The sequence below is a fragment of the Triticum urartu genome, chromosome 6 (genome assembly GCF_003073215.2).
Source record: "Triticum urartu cultivar G1812 chromosome 6, Tu2.1, whole genome shotgun sequence".
NCBI lineage: Eukaryota > Viridiplantae > Streptophyta > Magnoliopsida > Poales > Poaceae > Triticum > Triticum urartu.
Window position 1 is genome coordinate 10,047,288 of NC_053027.1, and position 26,851 is coordinate 10,074,138.

A 26,851-nucleotide genomic window follows, 5' to 3' on the forward strand; every position below is an offset into this window, starting at 1 on the left:
AACAAAACCATGTCTTCATCATTAGGCGAAAGTAACATGTGCATGATGGTACGAAGCTCTTCAAAGTTGTTCTGGAACGGAGTCCCAGATAGGATAATTCGCTTTTTGGTACAAAGTTCAGAAAGAGCCACCAAAAGGCGGATTATTCTATCCGGGACTCCATTCCAGAACAACTTTGCAGAACTTCGTACCAACATGGCCTGGTTACTTCCGGCTAATGATGAAGGCATGGATTTCTTCAATACTTTGACACTAGGAAACCTCTCTCGACCCATCGGCGATCCTCGACACCTCGAACCCTCGACGACCCTGGAACCCTTGACCCCTAGACGACCCTGCTGGAACCCTCGACCCTCGACCCTATAGAACCCTCGAACCCTCGACCCTGAAACCCTCGACCCTTGACCCCTTAACGACCCTCGACCCTCTACCCTAGTTCCCGACCCTCGACCCCTCGGCGATCCTCGACACCCTCGTTCCCGATAAAAATTAAGAAGAAGAAGAAGAAGAAGAAGAAGAAGAAAATAGAGGAGAAGAAGAAAAAATAGAATATATTCTATTTTTTCTTCTTCTCCACTATTCCTTTCTTCTTCTCCTCTTCTTTTTCTTCTTTTTTCTTCTTCTTATTTATTTCTCCTCTTCTTCCTCTCCTCTTCTTCTTTTTATTTAGTTCTCTCGACCCCTCGTCCCTCTCTCGACCCCTCGACGACCCTCGTCCCTGATAACATTTTTTTCTCCCCTCGACACCTCTCGACCTCTCATCCCACTCTCGACCCCTCATCATCATCTATCACCCCCCTCGTTTCCTTTTTCCACTCCTTTCTTTTCTTCTTCTTCTTCTTCTTCCTTCTTCCTTCTTCCTCTTTTCTTCCTTTTCCTTATTTTACTTTTTCCTCTACACTAACCTAATTAAAATGCACTAACCTAAAATCGATATCTACTAACAAACTAAATAAAAAATTAATACATATATGAGAAAACATATATAAACAAAAAAATGCTATGAACATTATATTCATACATACATATATAGCCACACCCATTCATCATATAGCTATAAACAAAAAATTAATACATATATGAAAAAACATATATATAAAACAGAGCCTTGACGGCGGCGGCTCACAACGGGGGCGGCCGGCGAGGGCGACGGCGGCGGCGGGCTCGGGGCGGCGCGGGGCGCGGGCGACGGCGGGGGCGGCAACACGTCGGGGCGGCGCGGGCGACGACGGGGCGGCGCGGGGCGCGGGCGACGACGGGGGCTGCGAGGACGTGTGCGGGCGACGACGATGAGGAACTGAATGAAATTTTTGACAAGTGTTGTATATATAGCAAGAGCATTGGTCCCGGTTCGTGGCACAAACCGGGACCAATGCCCCCTTTAGTCCCGGTTGGTGCCACCAACCGGGACCAAAGGCCAATTTTCAGCAGCCCAAAGGGCGGGAAGCGGCGGCCTTTGGTCCCGGTTGGTGGCACCAACCATGACCAATGCCCCCCTTTAGTCCCGGTTGGTGCCACCAACCGGGACCAATGGCCTTGTGCTGCCCCGCACCCAAAAGTTTAGTCCCACCTCGCTAGCTGAAGGGCGCCGGCACTTGTTTATAAGCGCTGGTGTGCCTCCCCATTCGAGCTCCTCTCTTATGCAGGCTTTCGGGCCTAAACTTGCTACTGCCTGTGGGCCTATTGGGCCTTCTGCGGGCCTGAATCCTGGCCCATGTAGGGTTTCTAGTCGTATTCAGGCCGTGGAGGCCCAGTAGGTGGCATTTTTTTGGTTTTTTCTTTTTTATTTCTACATTTTTTTTGGTTTTTTATTTTTTTATTTCTACTTAAAACTAAATACTTACAGTTTTTTAGTGATTTCTTTTTGCTTTTAGGTCACAAAAATTATAAACTTTCTGTTAGTGCCATTAGTTTTAAATTTTGAATAATTTAAATTTGAATTTTTAAAAATTTGTGTGAATCACTAGTTTATGAATAACTTTACTATAAAAATAGAATTTTTTTTCTATTTATTTTTTATTTATACTTACAACTAAATACTTATAGTTTTTTAGTGATTTCTTTTTGATTTTAGGTCACAAAAATTATAAACTTTCTGTTAGTGCCATTAGTTTTAAAATTTTGAATAGTGTAAATTTGTATTTTTTAAAATTTGTGTGAATCACTAGTTTATGAATAACTTTACTATAAAAATAGATTTTTTTTTTCTTTTTTGCTATTTATTTTTTATTTATACTTACAATTAAATACTTATAGTTTGATTTTAGGTCACAATAATTATATTCTTTTTGCTATTGAAGAATATTATAGTTTTATTTGAGTTGATCATAACATAATATTTTAATTGATTGTTTTTATTTTCATAGAAGTTTTGTAGTTCATTCTGTTTGTTATTAATTCATTCTTTGAGCTAAATGACCCTGAAATTGGAAAGCATTTAAAATCAACTCTGAAAAAGTTGAAAGTTGGGATGGTACCATAATTTATTTTCTTTTGTTTTTTGCTTTAATTTTTAATTCTGTTTGCTTTTAGGTTAGCAAAATTATAAACTTTCTGTTAGTGCCATTAGTTTTAGAAAAATTATAAACTTTTTGTTAGTGCCATTAGTTTTCAAATTTGAAAACACTTTTATAGTTTTTTTGTTTTCTTTGTTGCTTTATTTATTTTATTTTGTGATTAACTTTACTATAAAAATAGTTTTTTCCTGTTTTTTTGATTTGTTTTTTTGCATTATTTATTTTCTTTGGTTTTTTGCTTTAATTTTCAATTCTGTTTGCTTTTAGGTTAGAAAATTATAAACTTTCTGTTAGTGCCATTAGTTTTAAAAAAATTATAAACTTTCTGTTAGTGCCATTAGTTGAAAGTTGGCATGGGCCAGGGACTAATGGTCATGGTATTACGTGGGCCGAACCATAAGACATGAAAGCATTTCAAATAAACTCTGAAAAAGTTGAAAGTTGGGATGGTATCATAATTTCACCCACATAGCATGTGCATGTACAAAACGGACAATGGTAGCATGTTCGTGTGTTACAAAGTTGCGGGAGAAAGTCTTCACTTTTTCTTCGCTTGTGTCATTTGCTTATTGCGCCGTAACCATGGATAATCTTCATTGTTTATCAGGATGCTTGGGTCAGCCTTGACATTGAAGGGAGGAATTTCATGAAACTTTTCATAATCTTCAGACATGTCTGTCTTGCCGTCCACTCCCAGGATGTCCCTTTTTCCTGAAAGAACTATGTGGCGCTTTGGCTCATCGTATGATGTATTCGCTTCCTTATCTTTTCTTTTTCTCGGTTTGGTAGATATGTCCTTCACATAGATAACCTGTGCCACATCATTGGCTAGGACGAACGGTTCGTCAGTGTACCCAAGATTTTTCAGATCCACTGTTGTCATTCCGTACTGTGGGTCTACCTGTACCCCGCCGCCTAACAGATTAACCCATTTGCACTTAAACAAAGGGACCTTAAAATCAGGTCCGTAGTCAAGTTCCCATATGTCGACTATGTAACCATAATATGTATCCTTTCCACTCTCGGTTGCTGCATCAAAGCGGACATCACTGTTTTGGTTGGTGCTCTTTTGATCTTGGGCGATCGTGTAAAATGTATTTCCATTTATCTCGTATCCTTTGTAAGTCAATACAGTCAAAGATGGTCCCCTGGACAACAAGTACAACTCATCACAAACAGTGTTGTCACCTCTGAGACGTGTTTCCAACCAACTACTGAAAGTTCTGATGTGTTCAGATGTAATCCAGTCGTCGCACTGCTCCGGGTGTTTGGAGCGCATACTGTTCTTGTGTTCATCGACATACGGGGTCACCAAGGTAGAGTTCTGTAGAACTGTGTAGTGTGCTTGAGACCAAGAATATCCGTCCCTGCATATTATTGAGTCTCACTTCCAAGAGTGCCTTTTCCAGTCAGTCTCCCCTCATACCGCGATTTAGGGAGACCTATCTTCTTAAGGCCAGGAATGAAGTCAACACAAAACCCGATAACATCCTCTGTTTGATGGCCCATGGAGATGCTTCCTTCTGGCCTAGCGCGGTTACGGACATATTTCTTTAGGACTCCCATGAACCTCTCAAAGGGGAACATATTGTGTAGAAATACGGGCCCCAGGATGACAATCTCGTCGACTAGATGAACTAGGACGTGCGTCATGATATTGAAGAAGGATGGTGGGAACACCAGCTCGAAACTGACAAGACATTGCGCCACATCACTCCTTAGCCTTGGTACGATTTCTGGATCGATCACCTTCTGAGAGATTGCATTGAGGAATGCACATAGCTTCACAATGGCTAATCGGACGTTTTCCGGTAGAAGCCCCCTCAATGCAACCGGAAGCAGTTGCGTCATAATCACGTGGCAGTCATGAGACTTTAGGTTCTGAAACTTTTTCTCTGCATATTTATTATTCCCTTTATATTCGACGAGAAGCCAGTCGTGACCTTCATACTGAGCAGGCATTCAAAGAAGATTTCTTTCTCTTCTTTCGTAAGAGCGTAGCTGGCAGGACCTTTATACTGCTTCGGAGGCATGCCGTCTTTTTCGTGCAAACGTTGCAGGTCCTCCCGTGCCTCAGGTGTATCTTTTGTCTTCCCATACACGCCCAAGAAGCCTAGCAGGTTCACGCAAAGGTTCTTCGTCACGTGCATCACGTCGATTGAGAGCGGACCTCTAGGTCTTTCCAGTAGGGTAGGTCCCAAAATATAGATTTCTTCTCTTCCACATGGGTGCGTGTCCCTCACGCATCAGAACAGCTAGTCCGTCGGGACCCTTTCCAAAGATACGTAGTGTAAATCATTGACCATAGCAAGCACGTGATCACCGGTGCGCATGGCGGGCTTCTTCCGTTGATCTGCCTCGCCTTTGAAATGCTTGCCTTTCTTTCGACATTGATGGTTGGTCGGAAGAAATGACGATGGCCCAGGTACAGCATTGTCTTCCGGCATTTTCCAGGTATACTTACTTCCAGTGTCATCCTAACAGTAACGTCAAGCATGTAATCCTTTGTTGCTTCCGAAAGGTACTGAGAGCGGCCAATCGTGAGGGTCATGACAGCCAACGCCTAAGTGAAATACTCCTACTGTCACATCCCAGGGGGGTGGGGGGGGGGGTGTGTACGGGGGGGGGGGTGGGGGGGGGGGTGGGGTATGGGGGGGGGGGGGGGGGGGTTGGGGCCGGGGGGTGCGGAGGGTGTGCTGGAGGGGGGTCGCTCTAGTGATTGGGGGTTCGACATCATCCAACCGTTTCCATTCCACAGCGTAAAAGTTCTTCAACTAATGGCCTTAGGTACACATCAATTTCGTTGCCGGGTTGCTTAGGGCCTTGGATGAGAACTGGCATCATAATGAACTTCCGCTTCATGCACATCCAAGGAGGAAGGTTATACATACATAGAGTCACGGGCCAGGTGCTGTGATTGCTGCTCTGCTCCCCGAAAGGATTAATGCCATCCGCGCTTAAAGCAAACCATACATTCCTTGGGTCCTTTGCAAACTCATCCCAGTACTTTCTCTCGATTTTTCTCCACTGCGACCCGTCAGCGGGTGCTCTCAACTTCCCATCTTTCTTTCGGTTCTCACTGTGCCATCGCATCAACTTGGCATGCTCTTCGTTTCTGAACAGACGTTTCAACCGTGGTATTATAGGAGCATACCACATCACCTTCGCAGGAACCCTCTTCCTGAGGGGGCTCGCCGTCAACATCACCAGGGTCATCTCGTCTGATCTTATACCGCAATGCACCGCATACCGGGCATGCGTTCAGATCCTTGTATGCACCGCGGTAGAGGATGCAGTCATTAGGGCATGCATGTATCTTCTCCACCTCCAATCCTAGAGGGCATACGACCTTCTTTGCTGCGTATGTACTGTCGGGCAATTCGTTATCCTTTGGAAGCTTCTTCTTCAATATTTTCAGTAGCTTCTCAAATCCTTTGTCAGCCACAGCATTCTCTGCCTTCCACTGCAGCAATTCCAGTACGGTACCGAGCTTTGTGTTGCCATCTTCGCAATTGGGGTATAACCCTTTTTTGTGATCCTCTAACATGCGATCGAACTTCAGCTTCTCCTTTTGACTAATGCATTGCGTCCTTGCATCGACAATGACCCGGCGGAGATCATCATCATCGGGCACATCGTCTGGTTCCTCTTGATCTTCAGCAGCTTCACCCGTGGCAGCATCATTGGGCACATCGTCTGGTTCCTCTTGATCTTCACCAGCTCCCCCCGTTGCAGCATCACCGTATTCAGGGGGCACATAGTTGTCATCGTACTCTTCTTCTTCGCCGTCTTCCATCATAACCCTATTTCTCCGTGCCTCGTCCAAACATTATAGTGTGGCATGAAACCCTTGTAAAGCAGGTGGGAGTGAAGGATTTTCCGGTTAGAGTAAGACCTCGTATTCCCACATTCAGTGCATGGACAACACATAAAACCATTCTGCTTGTTTGCCTCAGCCGCATCGAGAAACTCATGCACGCCCTTAATGTACTCGCGGGTGTGTCTGTCACCGTACATCCATTGCCGGTTCATCTGCGTGCATTATATATAATTAAGTGTCCAAATTAATAGAAGTTCATCATCACATTAAAACCAAAGTGCATACATAGTTCTCATCTAACAACATATAGCTCTCCAGAGCATCTAATTAATTAAACCATACATTGAAACTATGTAAAACATTTCAATGCGAAAACAAATGCGATCATAATCGCAACCAAGGTAACAATTGATCCAACGGCATAATGATACCAAGCCTCGGTATGAATGGCATATTTTCTAATCTTTCTAATCTTCAAGCGCATTGCATCCATCTTGATCTTGTGATCATCGACGACATCCGCAACATGCAACTCCAATATCATCTTCTCCTCCTCAATTTTTTTTATTTTTTCCTTCAACAAATTGTTTTCTTCTTCAACTAAATTTAACCTCTCGACAATAGGGTCGGTTGGCATTTCCGATTCACATACATCCTAGATAAATAAAATCTATGTCACGTTGGTCGGCATAATTTTCATAAACAATAAATGAACCAATAGTTATAAAGATAATATACATACCACATCCGAATCATAGACAGGATGAGGGCCGACGGGGGCGGATACCAAAACCATCGCACTATATAAGATGCAATAATAAATGTAAGAAAATGATACAAGTATCTATCTAAACATACAAGTAAGAATATTTTTCCTTTCAGAAAGAAGATAAGAACAAGAGGCTCACCACGGTGGTGTCGTTGATGAGGTCGGCGCGGGTGATCGACGGCGGTGAAGACGGGGACGGGGCGTGACAGACCGCTAAATCTAGACAAATCTCGAGGAAAATGGAGTTTGGAGGTCGAGCTTCGAGAGGAGAAAGCTTAAGTAGTGTGGCTCGGGCATTCCATCGAACACCTCATGTGCATAGGAGGTGAGCTAGAGCACCACAAAGCCCTCTCCCCCTCGGCCAGAGAAAAACAGAGCACTGGGGTGCTCTTCTCGTGAGCGAGGGGTATATATAGGCACCTCATTGGTCCCGGTTGGTGACATGAGCCGGGACTAAAGGGGAGCCTTTGGTCCCGGTTCAAGCCACCAACCGGGACCAATGGTGGTGGGCCAGGAGCGAGGCCCATTGGTCCCAGTTCATCCCACCAATCAGGACCAAAAGGTCCAGATGAACCGGGACCAATGGCCCACGTGGCCCGGCCGGCCCCCTGGGCTCACGAACCGGGACCAATGCCCACATTGGTCCCGGTTCTGGACTGAACCGGGACTAATGGGCTGACCCGGCCTGGACCAAAGCCCTATTTTCTACTAGTGATATGTGTGATGTTACTACCTATGTTACTCCCATTGTGGGTAGTCTTATAGATTAGTATCGTAGGTGGTCTCATTTATTGCCATGCATGACACATAGTAGCATCACATTTATTATGTTACAGTATCTACCTATGTTACTATAACCTTCTCTTTCTTCTTCAATTGCCTGCCACATAAGCATGTTTATGAGTCCCAAGTGCATGATACTACTTATGTTGTCCCCACTATGGCCAGCCTAATATAGGTGCTAACATCACACATCTCTATAGTGGGGAGTAACATATATTTGATATCATGCAACACTTCATTTATTAGGTTGTAGACTCGTATGTTACTAGTCTAAATTACTACCCATTGTGACTAGTCTCAAAGAGATGCGAAGAATCAAGATCATGTGTATCAGACCATCCATATTTAACAGCAAGGTGTGACCTACTCCTAGAAGCAATTTATGAGTGAAGTTTAGTAAGCCAGAGTTTAAGTGTTGAACAAACCTAGACCCCCCATCTGACAACGGCGCACAAACAAAGTCTGAAGCCACTTTGCACTGCCCCCTCCCCCCTCCCCTGACAGAACTTTTTCCTGACCTGCCCAAAAGAGGACCTGCAACGTTTATCAATGTCCTGAGCGTAAGCCTGCCGTAGCGCCGTAAAGAGAACATCAACGCAGAGACCCAAACACACATGTTTTTTTTCTGTATTCGTCTGCTTAGATAGATCTGAGTCTACACATTTCTGGGAAGTGCGCCCAACCGGCCGATCCATTTGGTCGGGCTCGGCCATTTTTTTTTGCGAAATATCAAATCTATTATAAAAGTTCCACCTTGGCAGCAATCTTCCCCTCGCTCCTGAACATCCTAGAGACACGGGGCACACCTATGCGTTCGGCGCATGCAACCATCCCTAGGACGCGCTCTAGGCTGACGGTGATGATCAGCAACATTTGGATGAACTGCTTGGCAATATCACGAGTACCTATCCCGCACTCCTGTAGGAAAGGCCACGTTGGGCTTGACCACCCTCTTGAGGTGGGAGCGGAGGAAGCCGGGGCTGTAATTGAGCGGCCGGAGCATGTTATCGATGGAGCCGAAGAGCGGCAGGTAGTACTCTAGCTTGAAGACGACGATCTATGGCGGAATTGTCTCTGGACAAGCGGGATGATGCATGCTATATCAGAAGGGGATAGATCGAGGCCGGTGAGACCGAGATGAGCGGGCCAGAGTTGTCTCCACACCAGCGTGAAGAAAATGGGGGTCCTTGGCGGTGAGGGCAGTGACATCGGCGCCGGAGAGGCCGATGTCCGGATTAGAGGAGAACTTGAGGTGGGGGATCTTGGTGGAGGCAGTGAGTGCTTGGGTGAGGCCGCAAGTGTCGACAAGGTAGTCCTCGACATCGAAGGTGGGTTTGTCGGAACGGGGGACACCGGCGTCATGGTTGAGAGGAGGTGGTGGAGAGAAGAGATGAGAGAGGCGGATGGGGAAGAGAGGAGGTGGGTGAGGAAGCATCTGCTGATTTGGAGCATGGCGGCGGCGACGGCGCGGTGGTTAGCTTAACCGTGATGGGTTACAGTGTGAAGGTGGTTGTCTCGAGTGAGATTCGAGTGAGATTCGTGTGGTCTGCTGCTATCACTTTCCTGAATTCTACTCCAGGGAAAAGAATGTAGTAATTCCTTTTTTTCTGAAATTTGTCCAAGTTAATATGTTTCAAGCTTCAAACATTTACAGAAAAAAGCATATGCTGAATTACATTCATTTTGTTTGGGTGGCTAGAGAATTTAGACAGAATAAAGACAAATTCATTTTCCTCTTCCCCCTTGGTACGAGGGGTGTCTAGTCGACCCGAATACCTATATTCCTACCACTAGAAGAACGCCTGTGCGTTGTAACGGGGCCACATTAACTTTAAGAGTTCAATATTAATCATGTTAATAATACATTTAATATTTTCATACATATCAAGTGACACTGGCAACCTTTTTTGTCAATTTAGCAACAGGCTCAGTTGCAACGGGCTCTTTATACATATCAGACAACTCGCTACTACTTAAACTACAACTATGGCTACGAATATTTTTTTGTCAATTTAGCTCAGCAATAGTGCCTGGCTTAATAGACTGCTTTGCATTCACCCCCTCAGAAGACAGAGAGAACCAACTCAAAATGTCAGAAGATTAACAGAAATTTCATTTGTATGGCATGAACATATAGCAGGAGCACCAACACATAGATCAGCAGAGAGCATAGCACAGCATGCACACACTCGGGCCATCTATATCATACACACACAGCAACGCACACATGCATCACGCTGGCATACACATACAAAAAAGCAGGCACACACGCATCATGCGCATTGGCCGGTGCGACGCACGCAGAGCAAGTACGTACGCACGGAGAGCAAGCTAGCAAGCACGCACGCGTCCAACCCCGCCGCTGCATGCGCTGGCAGAAGGTGAGACAGCAAGGGAGACTGCACATTGAAGCCGTCCATGCAAGGCTGGAGGTGCTGGGCCGGCGACGGCGGTGTCAGGATGGCGCTTGATTCGTTCCCGGTGGCGTGGAGCTTGGGGCGGCAACGCGGCGATAGCTAGTGCTCGGGGATGGGGGTTTGGGACGGGGGCAGTCGACCCGATGGCTAGCGAAGTTAACGGGCTCGGGTGGCTGGAAATTCGGCGGGTGGCGGCGGCACAGCGCGAGGATGGGACAGGCGGAAAACCTAGCGGGCGTTCAACTATCAATACCCACGCCTTTTTTTAGGGGAATTGCTTGTGAAAATAACGTGCGACGATGACTTAGCGAGCGGATCCCCTTAAAAAAGACATAGCGAGCAGATTCCCTTAAAACTGGTAGGAATGGATACGATTGATGACGTTGATAAATAGTGGTGAATGTTGGCCTAATTTACTATCATCATGCATGGAAACGAATCATCAAGAAAAAGAATACTTCCTATTACTACACTCATAGGAAGCTTCCTAATCTCTGCTACCAAACAGTTTCTGCCCAAACAAGGAAGGAAAGTTATGAACGTGATTCGGAAAGAAACAAACGTTATGAAGATTAATTGTGATTGATTGTGATTGATTCTTTTACATAAAGACATTACTAAATAATTTGCATCAGTATGGAAAGTTCTGATCCGTTCAGTTTTTTTCGTTGTGTGAGAGGGTGAAGTGAAAATAAACCGATGAAGTAAGAGAGGCGACGAAAAAAATCTACGACGGTTAACCTACGAAAAAAACCCGGACAAAAGTGGTGGGACGAAAAAAAATCTAGAAGCGAGACTACCAACTGCTCCATTAGAAGTAGAGATTATAGAACCTGATGCCAACACCACCGACGTACTGGTGGTTTGGTGGGGTGGGCTGGTCGCCGATGCAGGGGCTATGCTCCCTTGCATGAGGGTGGGCCTTTTCCGCGTGACGTCGGATGGTTGGTCGCTGGGGAGTCAGGATAACTTGTATTCTAGCCTCCTCCGTCCAAGTCAAGGTGGAGATGAGCATGATGGTGGGGGGTGGCAGTGCTTCTCCTGTGGTTGACAGTGGCCTTGCATTATGGCATTGGTGCCCTAATTGTAGCTCTACTGCAATTTGTATTTCTCCTTCTGATTAATCAATGGAATATGGCCCTATGGCCATCTTTTCGTCAAAAAAAATTATGGCATTGGTGAGGGGAGGCGACTTCGGGTGGCGGGATTACCGTTTGACTCTCCGGGTGAGTCTTGTAGTGGTGGCGGTGGTCGCGTTCCTTGGCCGTGTGGGCAGCGAAGGATGTGGCGACGGGTGGTTCTTGCGGCCGGCATTGGTGGCGCCCAGACCTGGATCTGGAGGAGGATTTGACGTGCTCACGGATGGTCATTGGTCAAGGTGTCTCGTCGTGGTACACTGGTATGGGCGAGTTACTTTTTTTTTTGAGGAAAGGTATGGGCGAGTTACTAAGGAAAGACTCTACGCTTTGGTGCCTTCCGGTATCATTTCCCTAGCGAGGCGCCATAGTGGTTCTCTTCTCTGTACCATATTGCTTAAAATGAAACGTTTGTCCATCCCTTTGGACTCAACTATGGCAACGCTTTTGCGATGTTATCCTCTTGGGGTTGTCGTCATGGATCTTTCTTTGTGGTGCAGTTTTTTTTATCCGGTTGTTTATTTGATCTTCTTATAATATGAGGCCTCCATCACTACCTTACATATCGTTTGCCCGGGGTGCTTTATATATAAAGCAAGGTGAAAACATGTTTCGGGGGACTAAGAAATACCCCATTGTAGGATATGTTTTTATGGGTATCTCTAGAGTATCTGCGCACGAGCACAAATGGACCGGATGAACAGTAATTTTTTAAAAATGTTTTAAAAAATCATTGTGGCAAACATTATTGAATGTTTCGGGGAGTGCTTGCAAAGTTTCATGAGGTAGTGACATTTATGAGAGCCGTGGCAAAAGAAAAAAAAAACAACGCCGATGCTTTTTCAAGGAACTTTACAAGCACTCGAAACATTCAACAATGTTTGACTTTTAACCATTTTAAATTTACCTTTTTTTTTCTGAACCATGCAAGAGAGCTGCATGCATATTCATTAAGAAGAGAAAAAAGGCATGACCAGTACAGCGCCAAAACGACACGACCTAAAGATCACTGACCCGATCGATCCACAACCCTGAGACGACCAATACTAAACTAGCTAGAGCAAGAGTACAACACGAGGCAAAAAAGCGAGAAACATCAAATGGACATATCTGCCATCAGCCTTGAGATAGAACCACACGTAGAAGCCTAGGTACAACATCACCGAGGAAGAGGCCACCAGCCCAATGCAGCTCGATCGACCGTGACCTAGGCCATAGAAGGAGGACCATGAAGAAACGGGCATCGACCGGAGGGGAGCGGGGAACACACTCTCGCCGGGGACAAAGCATGCCACGGCCGACGACCAAGAGGGAGGCATTGCGAGGTTCGCCCCGGGCAGAAAACAACCTACAACCAACGACCAACACTGCCACTAGCAAAAGATGAGGCAGAAATCAACCTGCAACCAATGACCAACACCAACAGAAGATGAGCCTCCAATAGGTGATTGAACGGCCAAAATGGCGATGACGATCCCGAGCAAGCAGTAGCTGAATGGGCGCGCGGGAGCAACAGATCCCGCGAGGGGGGTGATCGGATCCGGCGACAGGAAGGCCAGCTCCACCAGCAAACAACCAAGTGGATCCTGGAGCACAAGATCGAAGGAGGAACAACCGTATACGGATACGGGATGTCCGTGTCTGATGGTGGGATCCGACGGTCGGATGGCCAGTCCCAACTTGAGATGACGGAGGGGCGGCGATGGTAGCCACGACTCTGGATCAACACGACATGACCAAAAGAAGTGGAGGGCAATGGCGAGGGACGACGGAGATGGGCGGCGGCACACCGGAGACGACCAATAGCGGTGGCGTCATCCACTGCAAAGAACCAAGGTCAACAGAGGTGCCTCGCCACCGCCGTCCTTGGTTGCTTTTTTTTAGCAACACCGGGAACATAGGTGACCGACGTCCGCCTCACGAGGATACCACAGGCTTCCATGAGTGGAACAACACCGTGGCGGCGCGAAGGACCTTAGCCGGCCTCGCCCCGTCCGATCTACTTGGCCATCAGCCTACAGCGAAAGATGATGTTATCAGTACATACTATGCAAGAGACCATGGTAACAAGAGGCTGCATACACACCAGATGCCATCAGCCTACAGAGAAAGAAAAATGTAGATGATGATGTTATCAGTACATACTACGCATTGTCCAGGCGCAGGCTGTACATACACACCAGATGCCAGGGCATCATCCAGGCACCACGGACCATGCTAGGTAGGAAGCCAGGAACATAACATGAAGGACATCACAGCTGCCCATTGCAGATTTCATCAAGAGATCACAATCCGCTCCCTGTTGCCGCTCGGCAGACAAGAGGAACAATATACATTTGTAAAACTTTAGACAAAGACACGTCTCAAATACTGTGAGTGTGGCAAATCCAAAATACAACAAGACATGCTCCGCTTGACAGGCAGTATCAGGCTCAGGAAAAATCAGCTTTATCGACAAAATTGTACTCCCTCCGCCCCATAATATAAGAGCGTTTTTGACACTAGTCTATACCTAAGAGATAAATGATAAGACAACTTCATTTGCTGATCATGCTTAGTCCTACTCCCACTTTGGTTACGTTTTCAAATTTGAATTGTTTCCTAGCAAAAGTAGGTCAACTACAAGATCTAGTAACAAAACTAATCAGCCTTCGAAGAAGAAGGGCCAAGAAATCAAAGGCATAAAGTAAACATACACCCAACAGAAATATATTTTTCGAAGCATAATCAAAATACTAAACAATGAACTGCAATTTCAGTACTAACTGACATATGACAGAACAAAAAAGACAATGAAATGACAACTGAACATGCTAGATAAACTTGACATGAAAATATATCACAGGTCAAGCTTTCTTCTCCACCAAATGACGAAATCAACATATTGGGGTTCAGAAATCAAGTTATCATTTATGTCAAGCATTGGCCACAACAAAACCAAAATTCAGTCATGAAAAGAACACCTAATCATGAATTACCAGCTTAATACGATGAGTGGAAATTCTGTTGTTATTTTCATAGCCTGTTCTTGGTTCATGTAAATCTGAATCTAGCAGGCACCTCCCCTGTGCAAGCGGCTGCATAGTCTTCAGCAATGAGTGGTGCAGCTTGCTTGTGGGGGCGTATGAACCTCTCCACAAATACCTTCTCGCTGACCAAGACCATACTATTGTAGTCTCTGCCATGACTCAACAATCCATTCTCCTTAAGAAACCTCATAACATAGTACCGGGGCTCGAGCCGGCGCTCCAAGCTAAGACCGAGTATTGCCGGACGGTGAGCAATGTACGCCGGTTCCAAGCCCACCTTAGAGAAGAGGAACTCGGACTTGCGCTGCAGCATGTCCTTTGACCACCTCAGCACAGTGGGCCACTTGCACAGAGCAATGCCGGCATCAGCATCCGACCACCGCAATGTCTTCTTTAACTGTTCCACTTTGGCGGCAATCTTCTCCTCACTGAAGCACGCGACAGCCTGCAGCGCTTGCCTAAACATCCCAGAGCCACGGGGCACACCAATACGCTCGGCGCACGCAACCATTGCGAGGGCGCGCTCCGGGCTTGCGGTGACGATCCTCGGCATTTGGATGAGCAGCTTGGCAATGTCGCGAGCACCTAGCCCGCACTCCCGCAGGACCGCGACGTTGGGCTTGACCACCCGGTCGATGTCGACTGAGAGAAGGAACAAGCCGCGCTTGACCCCGGAGAGGAGGTCCTCGGCGGAGCCGAAGAGAGGCAGGTAGGAGCGCACCTTGGGGACGACGTTCTTGCGGCGGAATCGGTCGGGGGAGAGCGAGACGAGGCGCGCGACCTCGGGGCGCGAGAGGCCGAGGCCGGTGAGCCCGGCGACGGCGGGGCCCAGGTTTCCCTCCACGCCGGCGCAGAGGAAGAGCGGGTCTTTGGCGACGACCGCGGCGACGTCGGCGGCGGAGAGGCCGAGGCCGGCGAGGAAGGCGAGCACGGCGTCGGGCCTGGCGGGCGACTTGAGGTGGGAGAGCTTGGAGGAGGCCTTGAGCGTCTGCGCTCGGGTCAGCCCGCAGGTGGAGACGAGGTAGCGCTCCACTTCGAAGCCGGAGTCGGGGGAGACGGCGGGTGCCGCGGCGCCGGATAGGAGGCGGTGGAGAGAGGGGAGTGGGGAGGTGGCGGGAGAGGATAGGAGGTGGGAGAGGACGCAGCTCCGGAGGCGGAGCATGGCGCAGGCGGGGGTGCGGCGACGCCGGCGGCGGCGGTGGAATGGGGAACGATGGCGAGGCGGAGGAGATTCGTGCAGATTAGTTTTCTTTCCATCATCTGGCCCAGTCTCTGTAGCACTGGGCTGGGCTTTAATCGGGCTCAAAAGATTTGTTTTCTTTCTCTTCTCCTTTTGATTTTGTTTGTTCTTCCTGATTATTGAGCCACACCTGAATCATATGTAGGACTAATCTCTTTCAAACAGTAATTATGTGAGAAATATATCTGAAATCGTAGTATATTGTAGACCTACGTACATTACTTGGCTAGGAAAAAATATATATAGGCCTAAAACACCCGACGTAGAGCAGACACTTGTACTTGTATCAATAGATTATTAAACACGCTATAATATGTCAGACACACTTCTTTTTAGGGGAAGACACACTTTTTTTAGGGGGAAGACAAACTTTTTTTCCGATGAAAATTTGGGTATTTATTCCAGATTCACAGGATTACCATTGGCAACGACTAGCTCAGCAAGACAAGGGGGAGGTTGGTTAAGCCAACACGCAGTGCTATCACCACTCTATTCAAAGGGAAAATTGATAAACAACATGTTAATGTGCTAATGCGTCACGGCAAGCTCTTTGAAAACTTTTAGTATCCTCTAGAGTTTCCTATTTACGTATACCTAATGATAATCCAAAAACCACTATACGAATATTTTAGAACCGGTCGCATTAAAGATCTCTACCAAGATATTAAAGATACAGAACAAACATATATAGACACAAATTATTTCAAGATAGCATGTCATTTGTGCTCCTTATTTTGTCACATTTACACGCATTAGGTTTAAATATCTATTTTAATGTGCATTGTACCCCCCAAAAAATATACCTTTCATAAAAAATAGGTCAAATTTGACATTATGAATGTGTTTTCTGAAAACAACATAACACAAATGTATCATAAAGAATATTATTATTAAAAGTTAACGTTATCGTCATTTAGTTCATTGTGTAACTAACTATACTATATAATATTCTGCTTTAAAAAATGAGTTATAAATAAGTTAAAAAATTAATATATACATTTAGTTTCATCTTGTGAGTCCAATTTTGGTTGAACAATGCTGGCTTTATGTCAATACTAATTAGGCACACTGAGAACTTGAATTAAATTTTAAAAAATGACAAACTGATTATGTGCATGTAATATTTGAAAAATTAAGTAACCAATCAATTAAGACACAACTGGTGCATGTATAACTAACGGACCCGAAACATCTTTTTTGACCATCCAACTATTTGTAAATATTTGTTTTTAAGTTTTTTTTTGGTCACCAATTTGAAAAAAAAACTCTTTAACAAATTTAAGAGATGATGGTGTTTAAGCGTTTTGCACATAAAACGTAAGATTTTTTCCATTGGTGACCGAAATCTAAACATTACATCGTCTTCGCTAGGAAGTACCAGTCCACCCGGTCGTAGGTCTTCGACAAGTCAATCCTATACGAATTTTTATTTCTTAACGAAATTAGTATTGAGAATACGCCAATTTTGCTGGTAGAACCTCGCCGGAAAACCGTCGGTCTCTGGAACCTTCAATACACCAATCTCAAATAAGGCATCCACAATTTTCTATTCGGAAAAATTTCATATAAATTCTTATTCATTTCATGTGAGACCTTGCGATTGACCAATTGAATAATTTCCTTGGGGTTTAAACTGAGTTCACGTGTGAACAACTCCTGGAAATATGACGTCGCCATGGCCAGTGCCGGAGATTAGTGTGGCCTCCATATCATTCTGAGATGTCACTCAATTATCATTAGAGTTCTTGAGTTTGGTGATCTTATTTTTTGTCACCCTCTACACAGCCTATTTATGGAAAAAATTAGATATTTATTAAACTCGCTATAATATGTCAGACACATTTTTTTGATAAAAAGTTGGGTATTTATTCCTACAACTATTACGGTAATTGGCAATTTTAGGAGCCATTCATCCACCCTAATCCAATGGTGAAAAATAGGAGTTACGAGTAATTACGAAACTAAAATTACGGAAAACTAAATATAACGATGGGACCGGTGCAAAATTTTGATGGGTTCAATACTTGTAATTATTTTTTAAAGGGTAGACCGGTAATCTCTCTCCGCAGGGTCCGATGTTGTCTGGGCACGACTAGCATGAGATATGTTTCAGCTACCATCATGCGATCCAAGCGATTCTTTCCCGCCGACGGCGGCGACTAGGAGGCTGCAGCGGTGCACCCCTGCCGACCTATTCCTACAAGGAACACCTCATCTCGTTACTCCCATGACCCAATCACCGGTCACTGCTGCTTCTTTCCTCACAATCCATTGGAAGGACCACACACTGGCTGCCAGGAGGCTCGGCGGCACACCCATGTCGACGTTTGTGATCATGCACAGGCAAGCGGTCGTACAACAGGTTCTTTAAGTTATTTTAACTTGAATATGATGTTCCATTGTACCGGTGAATGAAAAATGCACTACAAATTTCCTGAATCTGTACTTGAATTGTTTTTAGTTGGCAGACAGGATTCTACCACCAGGAACGAACTCCTGTGCCTTCTATTTTTCTTACCTGATGTAGCTTGTTAGCTTCTGTAGTTTATGCATGCAGCTATGTGGATAGATATTGCCCCAGATGTTGTTGATCAGGTGTTTGTGTTGAACTGATGTGATTAAAAATGCAGCCTCTTTTTTTTTTTGCTGGTAAAAAAAATGCAGCCTCTTCAGCTGATTAGATAGCATTCTCTGGTGTTGTAGTCTGTTGCTCTATGCTATTTTGCTGAATTGTCGATCTAGTTGTATGGTTGTACTTGCTGCTGTGGTGGTCTGGCGGTCGTTTTGGTAAGAATGTCAACTGAAACCTTACGCCTATGGACTCATTTAAGGTTGCACCAATTCCTGATCCATGGAGCTGAGCAGGCTGATGTTATCACATAAGCTTCGGCCAACCGTTGGCCTCTTCCTGTTAATTAGTTCTCTAATTTTCTCGATCCGTTGATCTGTTTTTTTACTCCTAATTTATGTTGTACTTGTTAGAGAACGCAGTAATTTTAAAAAATTCCCTACGCACACGCAAGATCCATCTGGTAATGCATAGCAACGAGAGGGGAGAGTGTTGTCCACGTACCCTCGTAGACTGTAAGCGGAAGCGTTATGACAACGCGGTTGATGTAGTCATACGTCTTCATGATCCGACCGATCCTAGCACCAAAGGTACGGCACCTCCGCGATCTGCACACGTTCAGCTCGGTGATGTCCCACGAACTCTAGATCCAGCTGAGGCCGAGGAAGAGTTTCGTCAGCACGACGGCGTGATGACGGTGATGATGAAGCTACCGGCGCAGGGCTTCGCCTAAGCACTGCAACGATATAACCGAGGTGGAAATCTATGGAGGAGCACCGCACACGGCTAAACAATCAACTTGAGTGGAGGGGGACATTAGACTAAGACGGGAGAGAAAACTGGGCTGACATGCGCTCGTTGTTTCGCAAAAAAATTGAGAAAGAAAAATCGGGAAAACCATTGCTCACGTGGGTAAGGGGATCGACGAAGGTTCGACGACGTATGACGGGAAACGGAACACTCCGTTTCTTTTAGGTAGTTGAGAAGATTAGATTGAGTTAAGAACAGCAACAACAGAAAAACCAGCGGAAAGATGGGGTTCATTAAGAAAAAAAATCAATGATGGGAGGTGAGACGAAAATAAATCGTAGATACCGCACTATCAAGTCCCCCTTTAATAGTAGAAATAGAGATCTTGTACACAAATATTCATTATTCAACACAGTTCGGACATACTCCCTTCATTCCATAATGTAGTGCGCCTATGTTTTCCGAGATCCAAGTTTGACCATAAATTTAACCAACAACACCGACTACGGCGGGGTCAAAAATTATATCACTGATTTACGGTCAAATTTTCTCTATAAACTCGGTCAAAGTCTGCTTAGTTTGATTTTTCAAAATCTATACGCAGTACATTATGGAACGGATGGAGTATCAATTAATAATATAACATAAGACATTCATAACATCACAATTTAGCGGTCAGCCTATATATACCTCAAGGTAAAAGAACCTTGTCCAATTACTTCTAATATGTACAATATATAAATACATATGACAAAAGAACAAACAAGGCTAAGTATTCATTCCCAATTTCTAGGATACACGGTGTGGTCGGCATCAGAGGGATATCTAGGACAAAACATATAGATGAATGAAAGTGGTGGGGTTGCCAGAACTACCTATGATGTCAAGTATAACCCATCTCTAAATCTTACAATATTTCACAAATTTATATGTGAAATTTCACTTGTATTTATTTGTTTTGGCGAAAAGCCATGTAGTTAATTGACTACACACCCATAACGTGGATTTGACACTGAATCTAAGCCGCAGGAGGATCATGGACAAGATCAGCATGACAATGGCAATGACCAAGCCCTTCCTGGCTAGGAGCCAGTTCTTTGTCTTGTTTGCTACTTCTACTCCTCGCTGTGCTCTGGCCGTCCATCTCATCATTCTGTCTAGACCTTCTGGAGATAATGAAGACATAGCTTGTTGCGCTTTGGCAGCATCCTCCTTGGAGAGCTTCATGCCGAACTTCTGACTCAAGTCTGCCATCACATCAGGACTCATGTTCTCCATCATGGACACAAACATCTGCCGCATAGCCGGGTCTTCCATGGATTTTCTCATGGCTTCTTGCATATCAACTATAGAAGGTAGGGAACTTGTGGATGGGGACTGGTCCATTTTTTGGTTGTTTACTACTATTTCATCATGGTTGTCCGCAACATTTTGCAAAGACGGAGGCTGGAAGGTTGGAAGTTCTTCTACAATCTCTTCAATAACAACTCCTTTTGGAAGTTCTTCTACAACCTCTTCAATAACAAATCCTTTTGGCAGATTTCGTTCAGCTGCAAGTTCTCCCTCTGTCTCTCTCAGGACCTCAGCAATGGTTTCATCTTCTGGAGAGATTTCATGGGCTTTACTCAAGTCAGCGACGGCAGCTTGAAAGTTCCCGAGTCCTCTGTACGCCTGACCCCTCCGGTAGTACGCCTTGACGACGTCATTGCTCGAATCATCACAACCTAGAAGAACCTCTGACCCTTCGTTTACGCACTCCTGAAACTTGCCCGATTTCAGGTAACAGGACATGAGATTAAGGCTGCACTGCACTCTTAATGTGTGCGCGGCTACCGACGGCACGCTCTTCAAGCTATCCTTGGCGAGCTCGTACTTGGCAGCAGCCTCGGCGTACCACCCACGGCCGTGAAGCTCATTCCCCTGCTGCTTCAGCGTCTTGGCACCAGATACGGCGTGTGAGATCTGAGCGTCAGCTTGCGCCTTCATGGCGGCGAACTCCTCGGGCTTAGCCATGGCGAGCTTTCCGGCCATGGAAAGCATCTCCTCTGGGCTAGTTTGGTTCAGCTGCTGGGCGGCAAGTTTGAGGTCCTGAGGAGTCATGTTTCTCATGCTCTCGGATGCCAGCTTCACCAGGTCGGGGTTGGACGCGAGCTGCCGCTGCATCCTGGCCAGGTCGTCCGGGGACATGCGCCCCATCTGCTCCTCCGCCAGCCGCATCATCTCCGGGTTCATCATGGCTCCGCGCGCCGGCCGCCGATGGGATCGACGTCAAAATGATGCACCCGGAGCTCGCGGAGTTGGGAGTTAGCTGAGCTCTCGCACGTCTGGCTTTGGGATTGGCTACAACTCATCTAGCTGAGACATAACCACTACTCCCTCCGTTCCTAAATATTTGTCTTTCTAGAAATTTTAAATGACTACTATATACGGATGTATGTAGACACATTTTAGAGTGTAGATTCACTCATTTTGCTCCGTATGTAGTCACTTGTTGAAATGCCTAGAAAGACAAGTATTTAGGAACGGAGGGAGTAGTAGAAAACAGGGCATTGGTCCCGGTTCGTGAGCCCAGGGGGCCGGCCGGGCCACGTGGGCCATTGGTTCCGGTTCGTCTGGACCTTTTGGTCCCGGTTGGTGGGACGAACCGGGACCAATGGGCCTCGCTCCTGGCCCACCACCATTGGTCCCGGTTGGTGACTTGAACCGGGACCAAAGCCTCTTCTTTAGTCCCGGTTCATGCCGCCTTTGGTCCCGGTTCAAGCCACCAACCGGGACCAATGAGGTGCCTATATATACCCCCTTGCGCAAGAGCAGAGCACAGTGCTCTGTTTTTTTTGGCCGAGGGGGAGAGGGCTTTGTGGTGCTCTAGCTCACCTCCTATGCACATGAGGTGTTCGATGGAATGCCCGAGCCACACTACTTAAGCTTTCTCCTCTCGAAGCTCGACCTCCAAACTCCATTTTCCTCGAGATTTGTCTAGATTTAGCGGTCCGTCACGCCCCGTTCCCGTCTTCACCGCCGTCGATCACCCGCGCCGATCTCATCACCGACACCACCGTGGTGAGCCTCTTGTTCTTATCTTCTTTCTGAAAGGAAAAATATTCTTACTTGTATGTTTAGATAGATACTTGTATCATTTTCTTACATTTATTATTGCATCTTATATAGTGCGATGGTTTTGGTATCCGCCCCCGTCGGCCCTCGTCCTGTCTATGATTCGGATTTGGTATGTATATTATCTTTATAACTATTGGTTCATTTATTGTTTATGAAAATTATGCCGACCAACGTGACATAGATTTTATTTATCTAGGATGTATGTGAATCGGAAATGCCAACCGACCCTATTGTCGAGAGGTTAAATTTAGTTGAAGAAGAAAACAATTTGTTGAAGGAAAAAATAAAAAAAATTGAGGAGGAGAAGATGATATTGGAGTTGCATGTTGCGGATGTCGTCGATGATCACAAGATCAAGATGGATGCAATGCGCTTGAAGATTAGAAAGATTAGAAAATATGCCATTCATACCGAGGCTTGGTATCATTATGCCGTTGGATCAATTGTTACCTTGGTTGCGATTATGATCGCATTTGTTTTCGCATTGAAATGTTTTACATAGTTTCAATGTATGGTTTAATTAATTAGATGCTCTGGAGAGCTATATGTTGTTAGATGAGAACTATGTATGCACTTTGGTTTTAATGTTGATGATGAACTTCTATTAATTTGGACACTTAATTATATATAATGCACGCAGATAAACCGGAAATGGATGTACGGTGACAGACACACCCGCGAGTACATTAAGGGCATGCATGAGTTTCTCGATGCGGCTGAGGCAAACAAGCAGAATGGTTTTATGTGTTGTCTATGCACTGAATGTGGGAATACGAGGTCTTACTCTAACCGGAAAATCCTTCACTCCCACCTGCTTTACAAGGGTTTCATGCCACACTATAATGTTTGGACGAGGCACGGAGAAATAGGGGTTATGATGGAAGACGGCGAAGAAGAAGACTACGATGACAATTATGTGCCCCCTGAATACGGTGTTGCTGCAACGGGGGGAGCTGGTGAAGATCAAGAGGAACCAGATGATGTGCCCAATGATGCTGCAACGGGTGAAGCTGCTGAAGATTAAGAGGAACCAAACGATGTGCCCGATGATGATGATCTCCGCCGGGTCATTGTCGATGCAAGGACGCAATGCATTAGTCAAAAGGAGAAGCTGAAGTTCGATCACATGTTAGAGGATCACAAAAAAGGGTTATACCCCAATTGCGAAGATGGCAACACAAAGCTCGGTACCGTACTGGAATTGCTGCAGTGGAAGGCAGAGAATGCTGTGGCTGACAAAGGATTTGAGAAGCTACTGAAAATATTGAAGAAGAAGCTTCCAAAGGATAACGAATTGCCCGACAGTACATACGCAGCAAAGAAGGTCGTATGCCCTCTAGGATTGGAGGTGGAGAAGATACGTGCATGCCCTAATGACTGCATCCTCTACCGCGGTGCATACAAGGATCTGAACGCATGCCCGGTATGCGGTGCATTGCGGTATAAGATCAGACGAGATGACCCTGGTGATGTTGACGACGAGCCCCCCAGGAAGAGGGTTCCTGCGAAGGTGATGTGGTATGCTCCTATAATACCACGGTTGAAACGTCTGTTCAAAAACGAAGAGCATGCCAAGTTGATGCGATGGCACAGTGAGAACCGAAAAAAAGATGGGAAGTTGAGAGCACCCGCTGACGGGTCGCAGTGGAGAAAAATCGAGAGAAAGTACTGGGATGAGTTTGCAAAGGACCCAAGGAATGTATGGTTTGCTTTAAGCGCGGATGGCATTAATCCTTTCGGGGAGCAGAGCAGCAATCACAGCACCTGGCCCGTGACTATGTATGTATAACCTTCCTCCTTGGATGTGCATGAAGCGGAAGTTCATTATGATGCCAGTTCTCATCCAAGGCCCTAAGCAACCCGGCAACGAAATTGATGTGTACCTAAGGCCATTAGTTGAAGAACTTTTACAGCTGTGGAATGAAAACGGTGTACGTACGTGGGATGTGCACAGATAGGAGGAATTTAACCTTAAGGCGTTGCTGTTCATGACCATCAACGATTGGCCCGCTCTCAGTAACCTTTCAGGACAGACAAACAAAGGATACCATGCTTGCACGTACTGTTTAGATGACACTGAAAGTATATACCTGGACAAATGCAGGAAGAATGTGTACCTGGGCCATCGTCAATTTCTTCCGACCAACCATCAATGTCGAAAGAAAGGCAAGCATTTCAAAGGCGAGGCAGATCACCGGAAGAAGCCCGCCATGCGCACCGGTGATCACGTGCTTGCTATGGTCAATGATTTACACTACGTAATCTTTGGAAAGGGTCTCGGTGGACTAGCTGTTCCGAATGACGCTGAGGGACACGCACCCATGTGGAAGAAGAAATCTATATTTGGGGACCTACCCTACTGGAAAGACCTAGAGGTCCGCTCCTCAATCGACGTGATGCACGTGACGAAGAACCTTTGCGTGAACCTGCTAGGCTTCTTGGGCGTGTATGGGAAGACAAAAGATACACCTGAGGCACGAGAGGACCTGCAACGTTTGCACGAAAGAGACGGCATGCCTCCGAAGCAGTATAAAGGTCCTGCCAACTACGCTCTTACGAAAGAAGAGAAAGAAATCTTCTTTGAATGCCTGCTCAGTATGAAGGTCACGACTGGCTTCTCGTCGAATATAAAGGGAATAATAAATATGCCAGAGAAAAAGTTTCAGAACCTAAAGTCTCATGACTGCCACGTGATTATGACGCAACTGCTTCCGGTTGCATTGAGGGGGCTTCTACCGGAAAACGTCCGATTAGCCATTGTGAAGCTATGTGCATTCCTCAATGCAATCTCTAAGAAGGTGATCGATCCAGAAATCGTACCAAGGGTAAGGAGTGATGTGGCGCAATGTCTTGTCAGTTTCGAGCTGGTGTTCCCACCATCCTTCTTCAATATCATGACGCACGTCCTAGTTCATCTAGTCGACGAGATTGTCATCCTGGGGCCCGTATTTCTACACAATATGTTCCTCTTTGAGAGGTTCATGGGAGTCCTAAAGAAATATGTCCGTAACCATGCTAGGCCAGAAGGAAGCATCTCCATGGGCCATCAGACAGAGGATGTTATCGGGTTTTGTGTTGACTTCATTCCTGGCCTTAACAAGATAGGTCTCCCTAAATCGCAGTATGAGGGGAGACTGACTGGAAAAGGCACTCTGGGAAGAGACTCAATAATATGCAGGGACGGATATTCTTGGTCTCAAGCACACTACACAGTTCTACAGAACTCTACCTTGGTGACCCCGTATGTCGATGAACACAAGAACAGTATGCGCTCCAAACACCCGGAGCAGTGCGACGACTGGATTACATCTGAACACATCAGAACTTTCAGTAGTTGGTTGGAAACACGTCTCAGAGGTGACAACACTGTTTGTGATGAGTTGTACTTGTTGTCCAGGGGACCATCTTTGACTGTATTGACTTACAAAGGATACGAGATAAATGGAAATACATTTTACACGATCGCCCAAGATCAAAAGAGCACCAACCAAAACAACGGTGTCCGCTTTGATGCAGCAACCGAGAGCGGAAAGGATACATATTATGGTTACATAGTGGACATATGGGAACTTGACTACGGACCTGATTTTAAGGTCCCTTTGTTTAAGTGCAAATGGGTCAATCTGTTAGGCGGCGGGGTACAGGTAGACTCACAGTACGGAATGACAACAGTGGATCTGAAAAATCTTGGGTACACTGACGAACCGTTCGTCCTAGCCAATGATGTGGCACAGGTTATCTATGTGAAGTACATGTCTACCAAACCGAGAAAAAGAAAAGATAAGGAAGCGAATACATCATACGATGAGCCAAAGCGCCACATAGTTCTTTCAGGAAAAAGGGACATCCTGGGAGTGGACAGCAAGACAGACATGTCTGAAGATTATGAAAAGTTTCATGAAATTCCTCCCTTCAATGTCAAGGCTGACCCAAGCATCCTGATAAAAAATGAAGATTATCCATGGTTACGGCACAATAAGCAAATGACACAAGCGAAGAAAAAGTGAAGACTTTCTCCCGCAACTATTATGATGATACCATGCCAACTTTGTAACACACGAACATACTACCATTGTCCGTTTTGTACATGCACATGCTATGTGGGTGAAATTATGATACCATCCCAACTTTCAACTTTTTCAGAGTTCATTTGAAATGCTTTCATGTCTTATGGTTCGCCCCTGGCCCATGACCATTAGTCCCAGTTTGTGCCACAAACCGGGACTAAAGGGTTGGTCCTCGTTGCGGGCAAAGTTTAGTCCCACCTCGCCAACCGAAGGGGTCTCACACCGGTTTATAAGCCCTTCCCTCTCTGCCTTGTTGAGCTCCTCTCGAAGTGAAAATAGATGCCCTAATAGAGAAAAGTTTAACCTAAATTCATAGTGACTTTCTCTGAAATTCATAGAAATTTACTAGGAATTTAGGTTGAATTTTCTCTATAAGCGCATCTATTCTCATTTTTTAGTAAGTTAATCACAAACTTGTGATTCAAACAATTTTCAAAGAATTCAAATTTTAAATATTCAAATTTGAAAACTAATGGAACTAACATAAAGTTTATAATTTTTCTAAAACTAATGGCACTAACAGAAAGTTTATAATTTTGCTAACCTAAAAGCAAACAGAATTAAAAATTAAAGCAAAAAACTAAAGAAAGTAAATAATGCAAAAAACAAATCAAAAAACAGGAAAAAAAACTATTTTT

At 45.4% G+C, this 26,851-nt stretch overlaps 2 protein-coding genes across 2 annotated transcripts; both read right to left on the reverse strand.

Annotated features, from left to right (window-relative positions):
* Nucleotides 1–14,236: 14,236 nt before the first annotated feature.
* Nucleotides 14,237–15,730, reverse strand: LOC125515929 (transcription termination factor MTERF15, mitochondrial-like). Its single transcript, XM_048681413.1, has one exon. The coding sequence runs from the start codon at nucleotides 15,630–15,632 to the stop codon at nucleotides 14,475–14,477; it is 1,158 nt and encodes a 385-aa protein (XP_048537370.1). The 5' UTR covers nucleotides 15,633–15,730; the 3' UTR covers nucleotides 14,237–14,474.
* Nucleotides 15,731–19,968: 4,238 nt separating this feature from the next.
* On the reverse strand, nucleotides 19,969–21,264 carry LOC125513466 (outer envelope protein 61-like). Its single transcript, XM_048678585.1, has one exon. The coding sequence runs from the start codon at nucleotides 21,262–21,264 to the stop codon at nucleotides 19,969–19,971; it is 1,296 nt and encodes a 431-aa protein (XP_048534542.1).
* Between the last annotated feature and the right edge of the window lie 5,587 nt (nucleotides 21,265–26,851).

Coding starts and splice junctions, on each gene's coding strand:
- LOC125515929 (XM_048681413.1), bottom strand. CDS start 15,632: ATGCTCCGCCTCCGGAGCTGCGTCCTCTCCCACCTCCTATCCTCTCCC.
- LOC125513466 (XM_048678585.1), bottom strand. CDS start 21,264: ATGATGAACCCGGAGATGATGCGGCTGGCGGAGGAGCAGATGGGGCGC.